Source organism: Ambystoma mexicanum, chromosome 11 (assembly GCF_040938575.1).
Source record: "Ambystoma mexicanum isolate Mex_15411 chromosome 11, UKY_AmexF1_1, whole genome shotgun sequence".
Lineage (NCBI taxonomy): Eukaryota > Metazoa > Chordata > Amphibia > Caudata > Ambystomatidae > Ambystoma > Ambystoma mexicanum.
Window position 1 is genome coordinate 1,175,996,545 of NC_090934.1, and position 22,293 is coordinate 1,176,018,837.

General features: G+C 47.4%; 1 protein-coding gene across 4 annotated transcripts in view; it reads left to right on the forward strand.

Moving 5' to 3' along the window:
- VPS13C (vacuolar protein sorting 13 homolog C) overlaps window positions 1–22,293 on the forward strand; it is a 5,236,720-nt gene that overhangs the window by 3,308,118 nt on the left and 1,906,309 nt on the right. For all 4 annotated transcript variants that reach the window (XM_069624493.1, XM_069624490.1, XM_069624491.1 and 1 more), the window contains one exon: window positions 4,866–5,130. In XM_069624493.1, coding sequence (XP_069480594.1) covers window positions 4,866–5,130 — 265 coding nt within the window. The remainder of the gene's footprint in view (window positions 1–4,865; window positions 5,131–22,293) is intronic.

The following is a 22,293-nucleotide window of genomic DNA, read 5'->3' on the forward strand; positions in this document are numbered from 1 at the left end:
TGTCGAAACAGTCACTATAAACCTTTTATATCATGTGTTTCAGTTACAGTGATTATTTTCTTAGAGGCAGGATTAAAATTTAATGGTAGTGCAAAATGCACCATGAAGTGGTCGGACCACGGACAAGAATCTACATTATTTAGAAGAAGTTCCATGTTCTTAGTAAGGATCCAGTCGAGTATTTTACCGGCTTTATGAGTTGGTCTGTCCACAAGTTGTATAAAGCCAAGGGAGGAAAGTGTTTGTAGTAAGGGATGAACTTCCATGTCCTGGGAATTATTAGCCCAGAGATTAAAATCTCCTAAAATGGCAACAGCTGTATTTGTTTTACACATACCTCCTATAAGTGCCAATTGTTGCTCTTCAAAAAGAGGAGTTTCTCGTGGGGGTCTATATAGAATAATTAGGCTCAATGAGTGTGTTTCATCTGTATTAAGTTTGAGTTGTATTGTTCACACGAGTCAAGTTGAGGGGAGGTAGAAATGTAAAAGTCAAGTGTAGATCTAAAGATAATAGCAACTCCTCCTCCACGACCAGACCTGCGATCAGTTTGTAAACACTTGTAGCCTTTAGGTGCAGCAAGAGCTATGGCGTGCAGTGCAGCATCGTGGAGTCAAATTTCAGTTAAAACAAGGAGATCAAAGTTATTTTCCATGGTGCTGTCACAGATCTCTATTGCATGCATCACCATAGAACGTGTGTTCAGGAGACCACATTTAAGAGTAGTATTATTTCGCTTAACTAATGATGTAGGTATATTTGGAATGACTTGTCCAGTTAATACATAAGCCTCTACTCAGATCCTTTTCTATTGGTCAGAAAGTTATTTTCTCCTGCCAACATCCGATAATAAGATGTTGTCTAAATGGCATGGACCTTATGAGTTGATTGAACAAACTGGGCCATACAACTATCAAATCACACATCAAGACCCATAGCTATCATCTAAACCTCTCTAAGGAATGGAGAGAGGATCCCGTAGAAACCACAACAGTGGTGTTGACTAGTCTCTTAACAGAGGTTTCGGATAAAAATACTTTCATTCCTTCCCATCTGCCACAAACCCTTAAACAAGATCTACACAACCTACTGGAACAGTTTCCAGATGTCTTTAAGAATGTGCCCGGAAGAGTCAAAGGGGTTTCCACTACGTCCACACATACCGGGACCCTGAAGCAAGAAAAAGGAATAGTTGTACAGGAAGTGGGGAAGATGTTGAAACTCTGATATTATTGAACTGTCCCAGAGTCATTGGTCCTCTCTGATAGCACTCTTTGCCAAGCCCGATCAATCGTGGAGGTGCTGTATTGATTTCATGAAGGTAAGCGTATCCCAATTCGACAGTTAACCTATGCCAACAATAGACGATGTGATTGATCGATTGGGATTCTGCTGTTTTCCTCTCCACGATTGATCTGACAAAAGGGACTGGCAAGTACCCGTCAATCAGGAGGACAAGGAGAAAACAGCCTTCCCCACCCCTTTTGGACTATTGCAATTCAAGGTGTTGCCCTTTGGCCTTCACATGGGACCACCCACTTTCAAAGTCTAATGGACCATGTTTTTCGTCCATACTCCTCTTTCTGTGGAGTTTTTATCAATTATATAATCATCCATAGTAGGATGTGGAAAGAACATATCCACCATGTATATTTAGTGACCAGGTCACTGAGGAAAGCCGGCCTTACCACCAGTCCAAGAAAGGTCACTTAGCGCAGTCAACAGTCAAGTACGTTTGTGGGGAATGGACTTGTTCAACCCCAAAGTGAAAAGGTGAAAGCTGTGCAAGAAACCCCAGTGCCTAAGACAAAGCAAGATCTAAGAGCTTTTCTCTGACTGGTTGGGTATTATATTATATTGTATTGCATTGTACTTGTCATTTGTATAGCACCTTTTACCATTATTACAGTTTCAATGTGCTGTTAGTTGGAACGCCCTCGGAGGGCTGAAGTCCAGAGTGTTGGAGCTCATGGTGTACGTTTAGGATGCGTGTATGCACCTGTCCAAGAAAAGCTTAACAGGGCTGGCCAAGCTGCAGTAGAGAAGCAACTCATGTGGTTAGGCATGTGGATGGGTGCTGGGAGTAGTCAGGGATGGCTTCAATGATTGAGACTTGCTATGTGTTCAGCGTGCCTGAAATTGCCATAGGTCTGCGCTGCATTCTGCTGTCAGAGGCGTTGAGCCGTAGTCTGGTGTAAGTAGGCAGAGAATTATGTGACCAGCACAACCACATTTTCTCTTAGTCCTTGCTGTATTATAATGTGTATGGATAGCCATGCCTGCGGCCAGTGATGATGTATACGTACCTTATCAAAACCGATGGTGCTTTGTTGATTGGGTGTCCTCTCAGGTAATTGGCTTCTTCTTCTGGCGTGATAACACGGTTAGCAACAGTGACAGTCTATACTCAAGCTATTTGCCACAGGAGACGCACAGGTTTTACTTCCAAATTCTTCTAGGTAACTAGGGTGGGGAATCTACCCAGATATCGAACACTTACTGATCATTGTTGCGATTTGCCTGTTATTTTGCGTGCGCCAGGTGAAGCCATTCATCAATCCTGTGACATTACATATATGAAGGCTGTGATCCAGCTGGTGGTGCTTGAGGTGAAATGGGGTCATGATAGGTGTATGATAGTGTGTGTGCACCGGCCTGCCGCAAACAGTAAGCAGCGTCAGGAGCGTGGAGGTTGGTATCGCCGTAAACGCAGTCGGCACCGCCTGGGATGACTGTGGGAGGTTTTCAGGATAATGCAGTGAATAGCCAGGTTTTGAGGCCTTTTTGAAGGAGATGTCGTTTCGGTGTGGCGGATGTGCAGAGAAAGAGGAATCCCGATGGTGGGAGCTGGGATAGAGAAAGCCGAGCCGCTGACTCTGGTGGAGTGTTGGGGTGGAATGGCCAGGAGGGGAGCTGAGCGGATGACTTTTTTCCAAAGGAACACAGGTCCTGTATTATGGGGAGGGCTCAGTGTGTGATGCACATGGCCCTAAAAGTTGCTCTTAGGATAACTAGTGTAGGTAGTGCAAAATGCTGAGTGCGGGCGTTATGTGTTCTCTGGATGAGAGGGAAAGGAGCAGTCTGGCTGCTACATTTTGGATACGTTGATGTTTCGCCTCACTGATAAGCATGCCTAATTTTAACCCAGAATGTATCTTACAAACAGATGCTTCACATGTTGGGTTGGGGGTTGTTCTTTCCCAAGAACACGATTGCATCGATAATCTGATTCTTTATATTAGTCAGAAATGATATCTTAGGGAAACAAACTATGCTGAAATTGAGCTTGAGGCCCTAGCCATAAAATTGGCATTTTCATAATTAAATTAGTATCTCACTGGAAGCAAGTTTAGAAAAGGAGTTTTATTAACAGGAAATGTGAGGACAGCTGTTGCCTCATCAGTAAGAGCTCATTAGCCAATGCATTTCGGAGTATACCTCCTTCATCAGGGCTGAGCCCTACTTCATACAGTCATAGATTAATCATTTCAGCATTGCAGACCAAAATCAAATCCATTAAGAACATTATTCAATGCCACCCATCAATACAAAATAACAAGGAGGTAACGTAAATATATACCCAGTTGGGTAGACAAGCACGTACATGTAGATACAAAAGAGAGAAAAATAAACAGGGTAATGGCACAAAGTGTCACTAATAGAACGTTCAGCACAATGGGCTTATCTGGTTATGGCTACATCAGCCCTAGTGTTTATTCCACAGGCGTTGGAACCATGGCCATATATGGCTTATTCTTTCTTGGATAGGAACAATGGCCAGTGTTAAGATCATGAGCCGAGCCAAAGTAAATGCTTTAGGGAATTTATTTAGTTGAACGCAAGATGACAGCAGGCACTGCCTCCAGGAGCAGGCACCAACTGACCATATCTAGAACGTCTCCAAGCATAAACATTCTGAAAAGAACATATTACCTCACAATGGTGCATGTTAGTGATGAAGCAATGTACACAATATTAAACCTGTGGATACCTGTAAAACTCCAATGACTTCATGCTCAATACACCAAAACGAAGTAATATCTCAACAGCCAGCTGCAGGACTTTGAACTGGATTTTCCAAGCTTCCACTTGGAAGGAAAAAAGTTTCTGTCCATAGTTTCGATCCTAACCTTGAGGGTCGCATGGTAGCCTAGAAGCACATATGGTAATCTGATAAAACCTCAAATTAGGATTTATGAGGTAAAACACAAGGACACCACACCATTGTGTCAGCCTAGGACATTTGGTTTTACTGTTTTCAACATAAGCTATTTCAAGTAAGGGGCATATGTGGGAGGATGATTGTATCCATCAGAAAGAACTATACTTAAGGTAAGTTATTTGTTCGGTATCATTACAAAATAACAACAAAAAAACAAATATATGTTTACTGCGCATTTTGCAGTAAACAAAAATGTTGAATCCGTGTTATACCGCACAGGCCAATCTGGGGTTGCGGGCTGTGCCCTGCAGTCGCAAGTCTGGGACTGAACCATTGAACCATAGATGTGTGATCTATGTGATCACTGCGCAAAAGCTTTTTTGCATTCTGAATTTCCATTTCCAGTATTTTCGGGTGTGCAGTGATCATATGTATCCATTTGTTCTTCGAAGGTGGACTTGGAAAGCAAGAAAGACACACCATACCCAGGTGTGAGTCACATATACTATTGTAATTGTTCTGTATTTGTTTTGCTGCGTTAATAATGGTATTGATATAGTTTTTCTGTCCATAGGGATTTCTGTTACTTGAAACTGTTACAAAGAGCTTGTAAACTTAAACACGCTAGTTGAAAATTGTTATTTTTTAAGCCTTTATTTTTTGGATGATGCATGTAGAGTGACCTTTTACACATTCTTTGCAGGCTTTTACAGAAGGAGCTGCACTTACATTTGACTACTCCTTCAAAGAAAGGGCTCCCCTGACAGTGAAAAACTTGTTGGGGGTCCGCCTAGTAGTTCAGCACGGCTCCAACGTTCGACTGATGGGCTCCCCTTCACATGAAAATATACATGATGTGGATATCAACCAGATTTTGCAGTTGGAGTATGCAGTAGTAGAACCACTAAATCGAGGAAAACTGTCTGCATTACACCGCCAAGACAGCTCTCTGTTTACTCTGAGCATAGGTATGGTGAGAGTTCTTCACTGTCATTTGAAATCCAGCTTCTTGATAAAAATAATAAATACTGTAAACTCAATCCGACAACTGTTCCCCAAGCTGCACATAATTAAGGTACCTGTGAAAACATTGATCAATGGGGTGTTTTGCCTTTCATTCTATCATGTGGCCAGAGAGGTTTAAAAAAAATATATATATATATTTATTTTAAGATGAAACGCAACCATTTATTTTTATTCATGTATTGGTCACTTGTTGAGCGCTTATACAATTAGCAAAACTGTTTCAAAGCGCCCACAGGGCAACAGGGTGGGTACAGGGCAAAGTAGACAATGAATTACAACAAAGATAAATAATTTAATTCATAAAACAAACACATCAGAAAAATAATAGGGAGGGGAGACAAACCTACTATACCTTGCGAGTATTCAGAACATGCAAGTTCATAGGGGAGGAGGTTAAGGGATAGGTGCTGTGGTGCTCATGGAGTAGTGCTCAGGATGAAGTGCTAAGAAGAGAAAAAGTAAGTGCAACCTCCAGTGGGGAGGGTGAGCGTAAGCAAGTGCAGTAAATAGACAGTGACTGGGATGAGAGATGTAGGGTGGGGTACAGGGCCCAAAGGACACATAAGGGTCCTGCACATCAGTCATGCTACTGTATGATTAGTAGGAACGAGAGGAGTAGAAGGAAGAGGTAAAGAGAAAGTTCTTGAGGCTTCTTCAGAATTTAAGGAGGTCCTGCTCAAGACGGAGAGGGAGAGGTAGAGGCAGGCTATTCCACAGAAGGGAGCCCGCTGAGGAAATCGATCGACCACCAGCTCACTGTTTAGCAAACCACTTCACACGCAAGGATTTGGTGCCAGAGGAATGCAGGTGTCTAGAAGGGGAGTAATTGGTCAGTTAGAGTTGAAGATAGAGCGGTCCCTGGCTACAGATAGCCTTATGGATGATACCAAGGGGGGGGGTGTGGCCAACTGGCCATGGAATAAGACGTGCCTGAGAGAGCTGCTCCGGGGATCTGACAATGATTCGTTTGAACATGAACTAAAAATGGATAAGCTGTTTCAGAAATAGAGACACGGGCGTCTGAAGGGGTCTCCTGACACAACTGCAAAAGTCAAGCAAATCGGGCTGAATAATAGAAGAGAAATCAACTTTAAAGCATATGGCTGCTCCGGAACAAAGTATCCAAGATGGTGGAGAACAAAGGGAAAGCGGCCGCGGCAGCGAGGACAATGTTGCAGCCCCGATCGAGACGCGGATAAGGGAGCACTGCCCCTTGGATTTCGTGGGGGTCTGTGAGCCTAGAACAGTGTGCGGACCGCTGGCTAGGACGCAGAGCCATTGTAAAGGGCTCTGTGCGATGAGCAGACCCAGGCTGCGGCTACAGTGACTGCACATGCGGAAAGGGGAGGACCGGCACCCGAAGACCTGCGGCCCCCCTGGCTGCGCAGGATTATCGGGCCTGCGGCTCCCTGCCGTCCGCAGGTAGGCGAGCTGCGGGACACGAGGGCTGCACGTGAGGAGCGGAGGGACGTGGAGGGCTCAAGTGAGCGGGATCAGCGGGACACAGAAGCCCCAAGATAGCGCATCAAGCGCTACACGGAGATAAAGCGTGTGCGTGAGACCTAGGAAAAGAGGCTTGCTGCCTCGATGGATCAGATGTAATTAATTGTTGAACTGCGGGAGGGACCAGCGCTGTTGGCTGGGCACTTCTCCCACGAGGGAAGCAAGATTGGGCGAAAACAGTTAAAACAAAGGCTGCCAGCATATAAGCGGGGGCACAACGACACGAGGCATATAACGAATCGCCCCTTGCTCTGTGCACCCAACACCATATATTAGAATTGCTGGGGCGAGGAGGAGCACGCACTGAAAGACAGATGCTATGTAAAAGCTGGTGCACCGGGAGGCTCGTGGCGTGCGTGGCGCATACAAGTGGCACTCCAAAAGCAAGATTGAGATTTGCAACGAGTGAAGCAACGTTGGAACTGCGTTGAGGGAGGGAAACCAACGAGGTCCACTGTAGATATTCTTGCCCAAAGGCACGGATGGGACTTGGGACCTGAGGCTGAGTATTGACTGTGGCAGCAACCCGCTGCGGAGGGTGCCCATAGAGCACCTAGTACAAATGGAATAATACCACTGCGCCTATGATATAAAAGTGCCGGAGGCTGACGGAGAGAGGAGCCCTCCCGCTCTGTCTGAGGCATATGTCTGCGCGGACACTGTGCCGCGATCCCCGAGGCACCAAGCAAAGGCAGATAGCCTGCAGAGTGCAGAGGCTGCGCATCAAGAGTTGACACAGAAAAGCACATAGTATTACACAGCGCTAAGTGGCAGACAGACCAATTCGAAACGTGGGAGGACATAACCCACTCGAGTACGCAGCTCAGCGCACGCGGGTCTACACGGGGCACCCCAAGATAACTTCCAGGGCCGGTAGCGACTTGCTAACATCACGGCGAAACAGGGTAATAGAACTGCTACGCCACGGACAGAGCGGCCAGGGACACTCAATTCAGGCCACAAGATGGCAGGGAGAGTGGTCAAGAGCAAAAGCAAACAACCCACGATGGACACGTTTGCCAAGTCGCAGCAGTCTCCAACGATGTCGATGCACACGGATGCAAGTGTACCCATGGAAAGCTCCCAGGGGACTGAAAACCACCAGATATTGAAAGCCATAACGGAACTAAGAGACTCTTGGGGGATAGCAATGGCGGATCTACGGACCTCCTTGGAGGCCAAGATAGACGCGGTGGGGATAGAAGTCAACCTGCTGTGACAAGACGTCAGGGCGCTGGGAGTCAGAACGAGCAGCCTGGAAAGTGCGGTCAAAACTAACACGACCACCAGCACTGATAATGCAAAGGAAGTCCAGATACTAAAGCAGCAAGTGGCTAACCTGGAGAATCGCGCAGAGGAGGCCGAAGGAAGGGAGCGACGGAATAACATTTGTGTGGTCGGTCTGCCGGAAGGAGAAGAAGGCTGGGTGTCATGATGCCTACCCCCAGGCATCCAGATCAAGCCCATCAGCCCCGGGAGCAGGCATCCAGGTATTTAATAAAACCCCAACAGCCCCGGCTGGGGGCTGTCTGGGTTCAGTCCTGGCGCCATAGGCGCCAGGCTCATAGACTTTACTTACCTCATGCAGACCATGCTGCAAATGAATCCAAGCCAACGTGAGGCCTGGATGGGACTATTTTTCTACAGGGACTATTTTTTACTCGGGTGTGGTTCTAGGGACTTTTTACCTGGAACTACTTTGGAGGCTATTTAAACCACGCCCGAACAGCAGCACATGCTTCGTGTTATTCTGCATCCAGCAGCGTAACGCTCACCGTGCCTGCAGTCAGCATCCAGTCTTCAGCCACGCCCGTCCCGAATCCAGAGCTCCTAGCAATAGAAGAAAGAAGGAGGAAAGGTTAGAAAACAGATATTATTTCAATCCTTACCTGAATTCCGGATCCATCACGTCTTCGAACTTGAAAAGGATATTATTCTACACGCGTCGCATCGCCAGCTGCAGCGCCGCGCCATACTCACCAGTCCTCACAGCATTTTTCGATCCGGCGTAGCCTCCATCATTTTCTCCGCCGAATTCCACCATCTAGGGGACAAAAAAAACATAAGGTGAGCCGAGAGAGCCAACAAATACAACCTCTCCACCATAGACTTACCTGATTAACAACCGGAGGCATTATTCTGTAACAAACCGCAACTTCTTCCGCCGCACCTGTAAGGAGAGAGAAACCAGCAATTTAAACACACGCATCTTTTGCCGGACAGTGTTGGGTAATACAGACTCTTACCTCAACACCATCAGCTGCCACAAGACAATCTTCCCTTGGACCCAGGTGCAACACAAGAAAGGAATGTACAAGAGTGAACATCGGACATATTGAACTCTTTGAACTTTATACTTACGGGTTCTCGCCTGGAACCTCGGAGTCAATATTCATCCGGAACTCTTCCAACGCCCTCAAACCAGTGAAGTAACTGGTATCTACGCTCCCCTGCATTCCACACAGGATGGAGAGCTCATCATTTAAAAACATAAGGTGAGCTTACAGGAAGTGAATATCGGTGGTGATTAGTGGGGAGAACAGTGGGGTGCCATTTACTAAAATCCACGGGTGGCTCAATCCCTTTGTCCACTTGCAGGAGAATATTTCTACGGGTCAAGCAGACGAGATTAGGCGGTCCAGTCCAATCTGTCATCTCTGCACTACGCTTCACGTTGGAGGAGGTCGCAGCTGTCCGGGTCCGATCGACGCCCCTGTGGGAGCCAGGTGAGCGTAACACTGGGACCCTATGGATTATGTGGAGAATATGATCCTGCTGGAAATAGGGGCCGATAAACTCTCACAGGGATTCACAGTGGAGCGAGCGCACAGAGCCCTCATGAGGAAGCCAAGGCCTGTAGCCTCTCCCCGTGCAATAATTTCCAAGATACTGAACTATAAAGATTGCGAGAAGATTTTGGAGTACTGCAGAAAAGGGGGAACGATTGAAAGAGCCTCGGCTACTATTACAGCTTATCCTGATTATATAATGCTGGTCCAGATGTAGAGGTATAGCTATGTTGTGGTAAAGAGGAGGCTGCGCACGGCTGGCATCAAATATATGCTTCTGTACCCTGCAAGATTGAAAGTGTTGTACAAAAGTAGAATGTCTTCTTTGATACCCCAGAGGAAGCTGCTGCATGGCTGGACCTACAGGGCAGCCCGGAACAAGGTGCGGAACGGGCCCAAGGAGAGTAAGATAAGTGACTAAGACACTCTGCATACTGGCACATCACACGGCGAGGTATCCCAGTAGAGACTTGATAAAGACATTGATAGATGTGTAGGGATGGGTAGTGTTGTAGCCAGGTTAGGATATCCCTGATTCTGCTGGTGTGTAATGGACTGGAATATAGAATATCAAATATATGAGCAAACTGGATAGTAGTATGTAGCGGAATTGTAGAAAATAGGAGCGGCAGAACACAGGCACCTTATCCCCCAAGTGGCAGTAGAAGTAGCAGGATAGCCATTAGGGCGACATCACCCTGCTGAGCTTCGAGTACAGGCTATTGCCAGAAAGAGCTAGATGCGGGGGTGCCTGAGATCCAGGGATGGAGCTGGGCAACAGTTGTGTGGGGGGGGGGGTAAAGTTGGGGAAGGGAAGGGAGGGGGGAGGTAGAGGGTAAGGGGTGTTTGGGGTGTTTGTAGTTAGGGGAAGTTTGAAAGGGAGAACAAGCCTATATAGACGGAGATGGAAGTGTGATCTGGACTGCACCAGTGGGAGGGGGAAGGGAATTCCAATGAGCCATGGGGGACCTTAAAATAATTACGTGGAATGTCAGGGGACTTAATAGTTATCTAAAGAGGAACAAGGTTATGTTGTGCCTGCGCAGACAAAAGATAGACATTGCATTATTGCAGGAGACTCACCTGACACTGGAGAAGATGGAGAAGGTTGTGAAAAAATGGAAGGGGGTGGTAGCGGGCTCGACATATTCTGCTTATGCTAGAGGAGTGCTCATTTGGGTGGCGCCGCATGTCCCGTTTCAACTGTTGCAAGAAAAGGCGGAAACAGACGGTAGGATGGTCATACTGAGGATATTGGTGGAGAATAGGGAGATAAACATAGTAAATACATACGCCCCCAATCAGAATACGGCAGCATATTTCAGAACTCTATGTACTAACCTTAGCATGTGTATGTGGAGTGCGGTGATCTGGGGTGGGGATTTTAACTGTGTATTAAACCCCAGGGTAGATAGATCAGATGGAAAGATTGATGGACCCGCCCCAGCGGCTAAAGCGTTGCAGACACTACTAGACGACTTTGGTCTGGCAGATGTGTGGAGAACGAGACACCCCCAAGAAAGGCAATACTCGCACTATTCTGCCCCGCAGCGGTTACATACGAGACTGGACTATGTCTTTGCTACGTTGGAGGTAATAACTGAGATTACTCAGGCAGAATATAAAGCGAGGGTCCTCTCGAACCACTCGCCCCTGGTTCTCGGATGGCAGTACTGCCCCCCGAGAGCGAGGATTCCGACATGGCGCCTCCAGGCAGAGGCACTTAAGGATCCCTTTTTTAGGGAAGATATAAGGGAGGAGATTATAAATAACTTTGAGACAAATACGGGTAGTGTGGACTCGGCGAGCACATTATGGGAAGCCTTTAAGGTGGTGGTGCGAGGTGTAGCCATAGCAAAATCGAAGGGCCAGCAAGGTGGGATCTTGGCTGACCTACAAGAAACAGAAAAGGAACTGGAAAAGGCATTTAAGGGGGGAGGTGACACGGAGGGTGACATGGAGATGACTCTTAAACTGCAGCATAAATGTGCGGAGCAATGGGAAAGACTGTGCAACCTCAACTATAAAACATAAATAAACATATATAGAGACCCACGATTAGAACGATAACGAGAGGATATGGTAGTGGTAGTGGATATGGTAGTGTAGCGGACACCCAAGAGGGAGTTGATCAGGAGTTTGCAGATTATTATAGGTCACTATATGGAGATAAGGAGAGTAGTAGTCATGGGGAGATAACAGAAACACTGGAGGACATAGGACTGCCTACGATATGTGTTGAAGAAAGAGAGGAGCTAGATGCACCGATTACTTTGGAGGAGTTGGGAGAAGTGGTAAGGCAGCTGCCTACTAGTAAGACTCCAGGGGCGGACGGGCTCCCAAGTGAATTTTATAAAGTATATAGGGAGGAAGTGCTCTCCCCAATGTTAGAAATGTTAAATGAAGCGTTTGAGGTGGGACGTCTACCTGAGTCACTTAGAGAAGCGATCATAATACCGCTTCCCAAACCCAACCAGCCGCGGCATAGCTGTGACTCCTACAGACCTTTGTCGATGTTGAACCAAGACAGCAAGATATTGACGGCTGTCTTGGCAAACAGACTGCGGAGAGTTATAGGCAAACTAATACACCCCGACCAGATGGGCTATGTCCCGAATAGAAATATAACTCATAATCATAGACGACTCCAACGGGTGTTGAATGGGGGAGTAAGAACCAAGGCGAAATGGCAATTGTGTCCTTGGACGCGATAAAGGCTTTCGATTCGGTCAAGTGGCCATGGCTGCTCGCGGCCCTGGCGGGCTATGGTATGGGGCCTGGATACATAAGGTGGGCGAAGATGCTATATAGTGAACCGCTGGCCAGTGTCAAAGCAGGATTAGTGATATCCGAAAGATGGCAACTTAGTAGAGGGACCAGACAGGGGTGCCCATGGTCCCCAATGCTCTATATACTAGCCCTGGAACCCCTAGCAATATACCTTAGACAACAATACGATACTATAGGTATCGAGATAGATGGGGAACGACACTTGATCTCCTTACATGCAGATGACTTGCTGCTGTACTTGAGGCACCCAGAGGAAAATATCCCGTACATCCTGGAAGTGATGGAGAGATATGCAGGGTTGTCTGGCATAGCGGTGAATCCTCAAAAATCCAGTATTTTCCCGCTAGGCAGTTATAAGGGAATCCCTGTGGGACGGTTGCCGGTGTTACAAACACCATGGGCGGTTAGTACTTTCCAGTATCTTGGGATAGACGCGTACCACACAGTGGAAGAGGAGCACAGGCACAATACCGAGGTAGCCATTGAGAAAATCGAGAAGTGTATGCAATTCTACGTGAATTTGCCCCTAGCAATGATGGGACGGGGGGCCATGCTTAAGATGGTGGTCCTACCTAGGCTCCTACATTATTTTGGGAATATTCCATACCTGATACCCAAAAAGTTCTTCACTAAACAGAACAGCATGTGTAGGGATTTCCTGTGGCATGGTACCCGGAATAGGGTGGCACTATGGAAACTGCAGAATTTTTATGAAAGAGGGGGTATAAAACTGCCTAATTATGATGTTTATTATGTAGCGAGCCAGCTACAATATATTGCCAAATAGCTCTCAGATGAACAGACCCCTGAATCCAGGTTGTTTGGACAGGATTGTGCCACGTTTTATTTAAAAGAGATGATCTGGCGCCCAGATGCTTCCAAACCCTTGTCTTTCCTGCCCTCCGAAGCAACGGCTGACTCAAACCTGGTGGCCTCCCCTCACACAAGATTCTTGGTCGAAGGTTCCCAGATTCCGGAAGAGGAAATAGCCGGATGCGACCTCATGATGGAGCTTCCACCTCGATCCCGGCTCGGAGCCCGGCACCATGATCCGATCAGCACCCTCAGGAACACAGATAAGCTTCATCCTTAAAGCAGCAGGCATTATTCCACGGTCCATGCCCGGTTCCAAGGCACAGTCCATCTATGAGTCCTTGGAACAAACCACTAAGATTACCTGTAAGGTTAGCCATGTTGGCTCCACACTGTTCTATGGCCCCGTTGGCCAAGGGAGGCATTAGACCCGCAAAAGGTCAGCCACCCTCAGTTAAAACTCAGCCCTACCGTTGGCGGCCCGAGAAAAAAAACCCACAGGCAGGTTGGGGAATGGCCACGCACTCCGCGACATGATGGCTGATCCCTCTACATCTCCCCCTCTCCCCCAGGACTCGTCAACCTCCCCGGAACTGGGCCCAGAACATCGAACTCTGAGGTTCGTCTCCCTGAATGTCAAGGGACTAAATTCACCCGCCAAACGCAAGTCCATCCTACAGAAGCTTCAGAACGACGGTGCAGCAGTGGCTATGTTACAAGAAACCCATCTGCTGCCGGCAGACCATAGCCGCCTACGCTCCCGAAACTTTCTGAAGCAACTTTGCGCATCTGGGAACTCCAAGAGGGGTGGCACAGCTATCCTATTTGGGAGGGGACTGAACCCTCAAATTCTAGACTCTATAAGCTGCCCAGAGGAGCGGTACATGGCGGTAAAATGCCTACTACTAGGACAACTCTATTCTATAATTTCCGTATACGCACCCAACTCAGGCCAGGCGCTCTTCTATGAATCCCTGAGGACAACTCTCTTCCCGTTTCTGGAAGGCCAGATAGTGATTGGAGGGGACTTCAATGGGGTCCCGGACCCCACGAAAGACAAGTCACACCCACCCAGTGCCGGAGACCTCACCATAGCCCTGGCTCTCCTACAACTATTTAGAACTTTGGGGGTGGTGGATTCATGGAGAGTACTCCATCCAACCAAAAGAGACTTTTCCTTTTATTCTTATGTCCACAGAACCTTCTCCAGGATAGATCTTCTTCTAGTGTCTCCACAAATCTTCACGTTCACCAACAATGTGACAATTGGCTCCAGAATCTTGTCTGATCACGCTCCGGTGACCCTGGAAATCCGAGTGCAGGAACCAGCTAACCCCCAACAGCGCAGATGGACTCTATATGATCCGATTCTCAACGAGATGCCACTCAGAGACGCGATTGCAACCACGATCACCAACTTCTTTAAGGAGAACCCCAGTGAAGACACCTCTACCGCCAATACTTGGGACACAATGAAAGCAGTAGTGCGGGGTGAACTGATTGCGCAAGGAGCGGCCTATCATAGACACAAACGTCAAACTCGCCAGGGCCTTGAGGAAGACCTTAGAAATGCAGAAAGGACCCATAAGGAGAAGGGCTGGACCCCTAAAACTCAGCGGGCCATCGGGATAGCACAAAAAAAGATTGAGGCCCACTATGCCGAACACACTGCCCACCAAATGGCAAAAGCAAAACAGTTTTATTATGCTAAAAACAACAAAGCAAATAAGCTACTAGTGGCCAAACTTGCCAAGGCGAAGAGGAACAATACAATTGTGGGCCTGCGGGACCAACGAGGCAAGGTCCATTACGCTGACCAGAACAAACTGCAGCTCACTGCGACCCACCTGACTCAGGTGATGACCGCTCCAGTGCGGGACATGGAGGTACAGAAGGAATACCTACGGGGTGCAGCGCTTCCCCGGCTAAAAAGAACATCCCGGGACTCTCTGGAGGCGCCGATTACTGACGAAGAAGTGGACGAGGCAATAAAAGCCCTTAAATCCCGAGCCCCTGGCCCTGATGGGTATACAACCAGGTTTTACAAGATTTTCAAAACCCAACTATTAGCACCTTTGGTACAGTTGTTTAACTTGTTCAGGACCACGGGCACTGTAACCCCGTCCATGCAGGATTCAATTACGGTCTTATTACCTAAACCTGGAGGCGATCCTTAGAACCCTGCATCATATAAACCCATTGCCCTGCTCAACATAGATGCTAATATTTACTCTAAAATCCTGGCATCACGTCTGTCTCAGTTCTTGCCGGAGATAATCAGTGCGGATCAGAGTGGCTTCCTCAGACACCGCTCCACGGACGACAACATTTGAAGAGCCTTGAATCTGGTGGAACTTGCCTCCCGGGATTCCCGGGAATTGGTGCTTCTGGCCCTGGATGCGATTAAGGCGTTCGACAAAGTGGATTGGACTTTCATGAGGCTCACCCTTGAGGCTTTTGGATTTGGCCCGGAGTTCTGCACTATGACGCTGGCAAATTACAAAGCTCCCAAAACCCTTCTCAGAGTTAATGGCACCCTCTCCTCCCCCATCAACCTCACTTGCGGAACCCGACAGGGATGCCCGCTGTCGCCACTTCTCTTCGCTCTAATTATGGAACCGTTTGCCCAGCGGATCAGGTTGAACCCTGCAGTCGAAGACTTTCAATCAGGCCTGGCACACCACAAGCTGGCCCTCTATGCAGACGATGTCCTCCTGACTATCATGAAACACCGCTCCTACCTCCCTCAAGCCCTGGCTGAGATAACGAGCTATGGCAAGGTCACAGGTTTCACAGTCAACTACCGGAAATCAGCCGCCATGGGAGTGGGTTTGACCCGAGAAGACCAGGAAGCCCTAGTTCCGCTGTGCCCAATACAATGGACGACCAAAGGAATTAGCTACTTGGGAGTTCAGATCCGGGCCAACCCAAGTGAGACCTATCAGGCTAATTTTCCCCCATTATTTACAAACTTGGAGGCAGATTTGAGACGCTGGGCGGCACAAAAGATTTCGCTGATGGGCCGTATTACAGCCTCTAAGATGAACTTACTACCGAGATTTCTGTACGCGTGCTCCACACTCCCGGTGCTGGTTCCAGCGCCAGCCCTTCAACGCCTACAGAAGAAAATGCTGCAGTTTATTTGGAGGGGGAAAAAGCCCAGGATCCCTAAATCCACGATGCTGTGCAACGCAAAGCTGGGGGGCCTCAGGGTCCCTGACCTGCAGAAATACCAAATGGCGGCTCAACTGTCCTGTATCCAATCATGGCAAGTCCTCACCAACCGCCCTAGATGGGTGGACCTCGAACAAGCGCAGTTACCCCTCCCGCTACGCTTTCTCCCACATGTCCCCCCTCCGGAACGGCGGCAGTGGTGGAATCTTCTGGCATCCACCAAACACACCATTTCGGTGTGGGACAAGGCGTTGAAACAGAAGAGGATCCTGACGGGGCTCAGCCCCCTCTCCCCGGTGTTTATGAACCCGACCTCCTCTCCTGGTCTGTCTCCCCGGAATTTTAAGGCCTGGATTGCAGGAGGCCTAGAGACCCTGGGTCAACTTTTTGAAAGGGGCCAACCCTGCACCTTTGAGCGATGCAAAGAACTCTTTAGGATCCAGGAACAAGATAGATTCACATATACCCAGCTACGCCACTGGTGCACCCACCCACAGACTCGCCAGGTGGCTACTCTTCCCCCCACAGCCATCGAATTGACCCTTAATGAGCTCCCGCCCCGAGGAAGAATCTCCACTCTATACAAGCGCCTCCAAACGGATTTCCTAACCTCCAAGACCCGGTATATGGCCCTATGGGAGGCGGACCTGGGCCATCCAATTGAAGACCAACAGTGGGTTGACATCTGGTCCCGGACTCGCACCGCCTCATCATGCATCACAAATAGAGAGTGCGCCTACAAGATCCTCCTCCGGTGGTACTACCCTCGCCTAAGACTTCATCACATGAACTCCACACTCAACCCTCAATGCTGGAGGCAGTGCGGCCAAATAGGCTCCTTCTTCCACATGTGGTGGTCCTGCCCCAAGGTCCAAGTCTTTTGGAAACAATGCCTAGCGACGATAGAGGACATCACTCAGGTGCGACTGCCCTTGGCCCCCAAACCTATCCTCCTTGGAGCACCGATCCCCGGGATCCACCCAAGGTCTGGTCCCAAGACCAAACTATTATCGCAATGCCTACTTGCGGGCAGGAACGTGATAGCCCTGTTGGGTGTCCTGACCCACGTTTGAGCTATCATGCTGCAACATTTGGTGCTGTGGGCTTAGAAAATCCAAGATGGCCAAAAAGCCCACATGTGCGCCAGAATCCAGGAGAACCACGCAGTTTGTGCGTACACCAAAATGGCTGCCTAACTTGCCACCCACCAGTGCAAGCATGATGGGCCAGGGGGCTATGAGTGGAATGGGTGCCAAAGGTAAAACAGCAGCGCCTGTTAGCTCAAAAACGCTTTAAAATTACCTTTGGTTTCTCTGAATGCCAGCTCAAAATGCCTATTTTCAAACATTGCAACAAATCCAAAAATCTCACTGAACACCAGCGGACATCTGGCAGAATGAAGTATGTGTGCATACAAAATCTGGGAAGATGAAGAGCCCAAAACAATGTTCATAACAAAACTGGCTGAGCTATGCATATCAGCAGCCTAACTGAAACTGGATTAAAACCACCAAAATCGAAATGCTTAAATTAACTGAGTGACCTACTTTTGAGTGTCACATAGTTTGTAACTGTTAAAATGTCATAGTTTTGAACTTAGAATCAGCATTCTAGCTGCATATGTAAAAATTGTCTTGACTTAAACTGGGGAACAAAAAGAGACATTTTAGCTGAAACCTGGCTTAATGAAACTGAATTCTGCCCGACATCTACCCCCACAGGAGTTAAAACCTGCTCAGCCACTCTTCCCCTTGCCAAAAGGAGTTGTCACCTCTCTGATTAGATTAGGGGTGGAGCAGCTGGGGACTACAGGGAGGTGAACAAAGGCCTGTCCTGGACTCAGGCAAATGTTATATTGGGGGCGTCGTAAAAGTGGCTTCCTCTTGGGAGAAGTGGGAGGAGAAGTGCCTCTGGTAGCCACCCGAGCTGGAGGCGGGGACCGGCAGAAGCTTCCCCCATGTGCTTTGGAACCTAAACCACACCCATCTGGGCCAGAGCATAATTTTAAAAAGATAGATAACTCATAGTGCGGACTTGTCAGAATTATATAAGTAATATCATTATTTTTGTGATTTTTCTGTGAACATTTTGAGATGCGTTAGGACCCTGTGGTGTATTCTGGGGGGTTGCTAGCGGAAAATAGGGTCTCACTCCAAATGTCTGCATGTTAAAAATCTGACACTTCATCAATTCATGTCCATACTCCTTGCGCACATGTGTGTAAATTTGGGTAAATGTCCGATATTGCAAAACCAGTTAAAAAGCGCAAAATGTTGTCATTTTTTAATGCAAGCCCCCAGGAAGATCAGAGGCAGACAAGCATGTACCATAAGGAATATATAATGTGCACATGTAATTTCAAAAAATTGTATATCTGGGAAGGATGTATTTGAATCAAATATAGATTTGTGGGCAAACTGACCAGGGGAGGATCCTCTGACCCATAAAACCTACAGCATCACTCTGACTCACATTTCCTTCCCCCAGTCATGGGAGAGGGGAGAATTGGGCCAATGACACGAAGAGAGGGGCAGGCTTAGCTAGGCCCTGGCACACACCCATTTTCAAAACACATAAAAAGAGACTGCTGGGATAGGTAGAGACATTCAAATCCAGTTGCTGCGGAGCGTTTTGCCGGACCACACAACATCCAGAAGATACCAGTTCCAGACTGACTCCAGCTACATACTCCAGAACCTAGAACTTATACTTTAGAACCTAAATCAGAGGCCTAAAACCACAAGCTGAGTTCTCTGCAGCAGGCCTCAAATCACTGCAAGCTACTCACAGCCGGGTGAGCTGCTTGAATCCCTTGCCAAGAACTTTTGCCAGGACCAGTGCAGAGATCCAGGAGCCGTGCAGAGACCGCTGTATCCGGACAGACCAGACCAGTGCCAGACCCGACCAGACCGTGCAGAACCGCAGACCCAGAGACCAGATCGCTATGAAGTGCCGCTAGCCTGATTGTTCAGATCCGTGACGACACCCAGTCCTTCCAAATATATTCTGAGTACAGCTAGGACGGGGCAAAACCAAATCTCTTAGTTTAAAGTAATATAATTCAATCTATTTAACCTAAGTAGAACTGCCTCCTAACTGTCACCTGTCATTTGTAAAGCCGCACCACTGTCATTTGTCAATTCTGCAGCTGCAAAGCTGTCACCTGTCATTTTGAGTTTACTTTAAATCCGAAAAACGACCTTTACAAAATCGTTCATATCTCTGGAACCGTTTGGGCTACGAACTTGCTTTAACTTTCCTCTGAAAGCTTAGAATCTAAGCTTTCCAACAAGCCTAGAACCGACTTCCTACTCCTTATACTTTTCTGCAATCACAATTCACGCACTCGCGAATTTTACCGCGATTTGCGATTTGGTTAAAAATCCAGCCACGTGTAACCATCAGCAGTCATTTCTTTCCTTGCTAAAAATTTGTTTGCCTCTTAATCACCATCTCTGAATCATTGCTAAAGTGAGCCTGAACTCATCCCAAGTATCTCTCACTCACCCTGAACCTCCTAAAGGGAATTAAAAGCATTTTCAGCATATTTCTCACTTCATTGCCACCACATTCAAAGCACTTGGGCCTGTGTTTTAAAACTCATACCGGTTTTATCTAAGCTTGCTGGGGCGGAACTGAATTTCGTATTGTATTTGATTGCATTCCTGAGAACTGTGTGCTCCTCTTTCCATCTACTTCCATGTCTTACATTGCATAGGGGAGGGGGGTGAATTGCCAGAGAAAAAGTGATTATATTATCTTTTGCTAAAATCATCTCAAGTATTTCTGTACTGCATTTTATTCCTCATTGCTTTTCCCTTGAAATCATAAAAGTATTTTTGCTACTTGATCCATCCTATACTAACTCCTCATTGATTATAAAGAAGTGTGCTAGTGTCAGATTACCCATTGTTGATTAACATTATATTTATAAGGACGATATCGATTATTAATTTATTATAAAAGCGTGGTATCTATATTTTGTCTTATTTCTCAAATAAACCTTTTAAACTTGCAAAACAGAACTACTTCTTGGCTCAGTGGGGTCAGGGGGATTCTAAGAGAGGGGTGTTATATAGGGGTAGTCATCCAGAACTCATGAACTGGACATAAAGATATATCAATAAGGGTTTCCATTCAGTATCCCAGACTAGGCATTGACTTAGCTGTAGTGTTGAATTGAATCTTCTTACAGCCCACACCTGGAAAACGACGGAAGGGCCTCATGCCTTTCTGGTGGATGAATGTCTGGGACATCCTGATCGCTGAGAAGTTGACGGCTGCCGGGACAGGCACTTTACATCGGCCCTGACTTTCAAGCCCCAACTGGCCAGCGAACTATTCAGGATGGAGATCCCCTGCAGGGACGTGAAGACGGAACTTGAGACCGAAGGGTGGAGTGGGAGGAGCGTCAAATGGTATTACTGTATGCTACATGTCGCAAGTGATTAAGCTTTGTATTGCCATAACCTGCCGGTTTAAAATAAACACGTTTAAAAAAAAAAAGAAAGAGATGATCTGGCTGCCCAAGACAGAAATGGAAGAGCGCCCTAAACTGATGATGCTGGGGTGGAAGATGAGGCGCCGGGTATGCCAGATGATGGAAAACCCATTCCCATGCTACCCGCTGGTACCACTAGTTGCACTGGCAGGGGAAGATAGGCAGCTGAGGATGATAATCAGGAACCACTGGGAGTCGGTGGGGTTAGTAACGATGGGAGATATCTGGCGAGAGGGGACCATCATAGATTTTGAAGTGCTGGGGGAGGAAACGGGGTTACACAAGGGCCAGTATATCACGTATCACAGAATGGTGCAGAGAATTAGAAGAACATGGCCCGAAACGGTACTGGAAGAAGAACCAGATGCTAGCATAGATCCAATTTATGATATAACGGAGGGGGGGCACGAGATCTCTAAACTGTACGAGATGATGATGTCCAAGGTTGGGAAGGAATTAACACAACTAAGACTAGACTGGGAAGAGGAAGTAGGAACCTCGATAGAGGACGGGATTTGGGAACGTGCCCTGGGGTACCACAAGAAGGTGTCAAGAATGCGAGACTAAAACAGATACAACTATATATCACGCACAGGGCATATATGACACCCCAGAGGATATCTAGGTTTGAAAATGTTGGAAGACAAGCATGTCCCAAATGCGACGAAGAAAAGGCTGGCATGGTACACATGTTTTGGTCATGCCCAGTATTTGAGCGCTTCTGGGGTGAAGTAGCACAGAAACTATCGTAAAAGGGGGTCACGATTGTTATTGATACAGTTTGGGCATGCTTGCTGGGGGGGTTCCCTAGATCACAGAAACTTAAGCATGTTAGTAAATTGAAAGACCTAGCATATGTGCTTGCGAAAAGAAGGATTGCCATGGGATGGAAGACATGTCACAGGCCACGGGTAGAGGTGTGGTGGAAGGAGTTGCAGAAATGGGCAGAGGCAGAAACCATGGTATGGCAAGAGGCGAGCAATGTAGGGGGAGAGGAGGAGGCGGGAACCCTGATGGCATGGAAATCATTAATAGCGGAATTGTTTGGAACGACACAGGATCTGACAGAATCCACCGAATGTGAGACCCCACCACGTGAGGCAGATACAGAGAGCGTGGAATAAATAGGCTCGTAAGGGAGGGTGGGATAAGGGGAGCAGTGACCAAAATTAAGCAAGGAACAATTGAGTTGTTGATATTTACACTGTGTGTTTGGTTTGTATTGTTTTTGTTTGAATAAATCAATAAAATTGTTTTTTTTTAAAAATGGATGATACCGACGGATTTGAATTTAATCAGTGCTGAGACCGGGAGCTAGTGAACGCCTTGTAGGGCAGGAGAGATGCGTTCCCTGGGCTCGAGGCCAAGGATAGGTCCAGCTGCCCTATTCTGGGTTAGCTGGATGGGTCGTAGGGTGGACGAAGGAAGATTAAGGAGGCGGCTATTGCAATAGTCTAGCCTGGAGAGAACCAGTGCACGGGTAACATTGAGTCTCTGGGGGAAGGTGAGGAAGGGTAGAATTCCTTTGAGAAGGA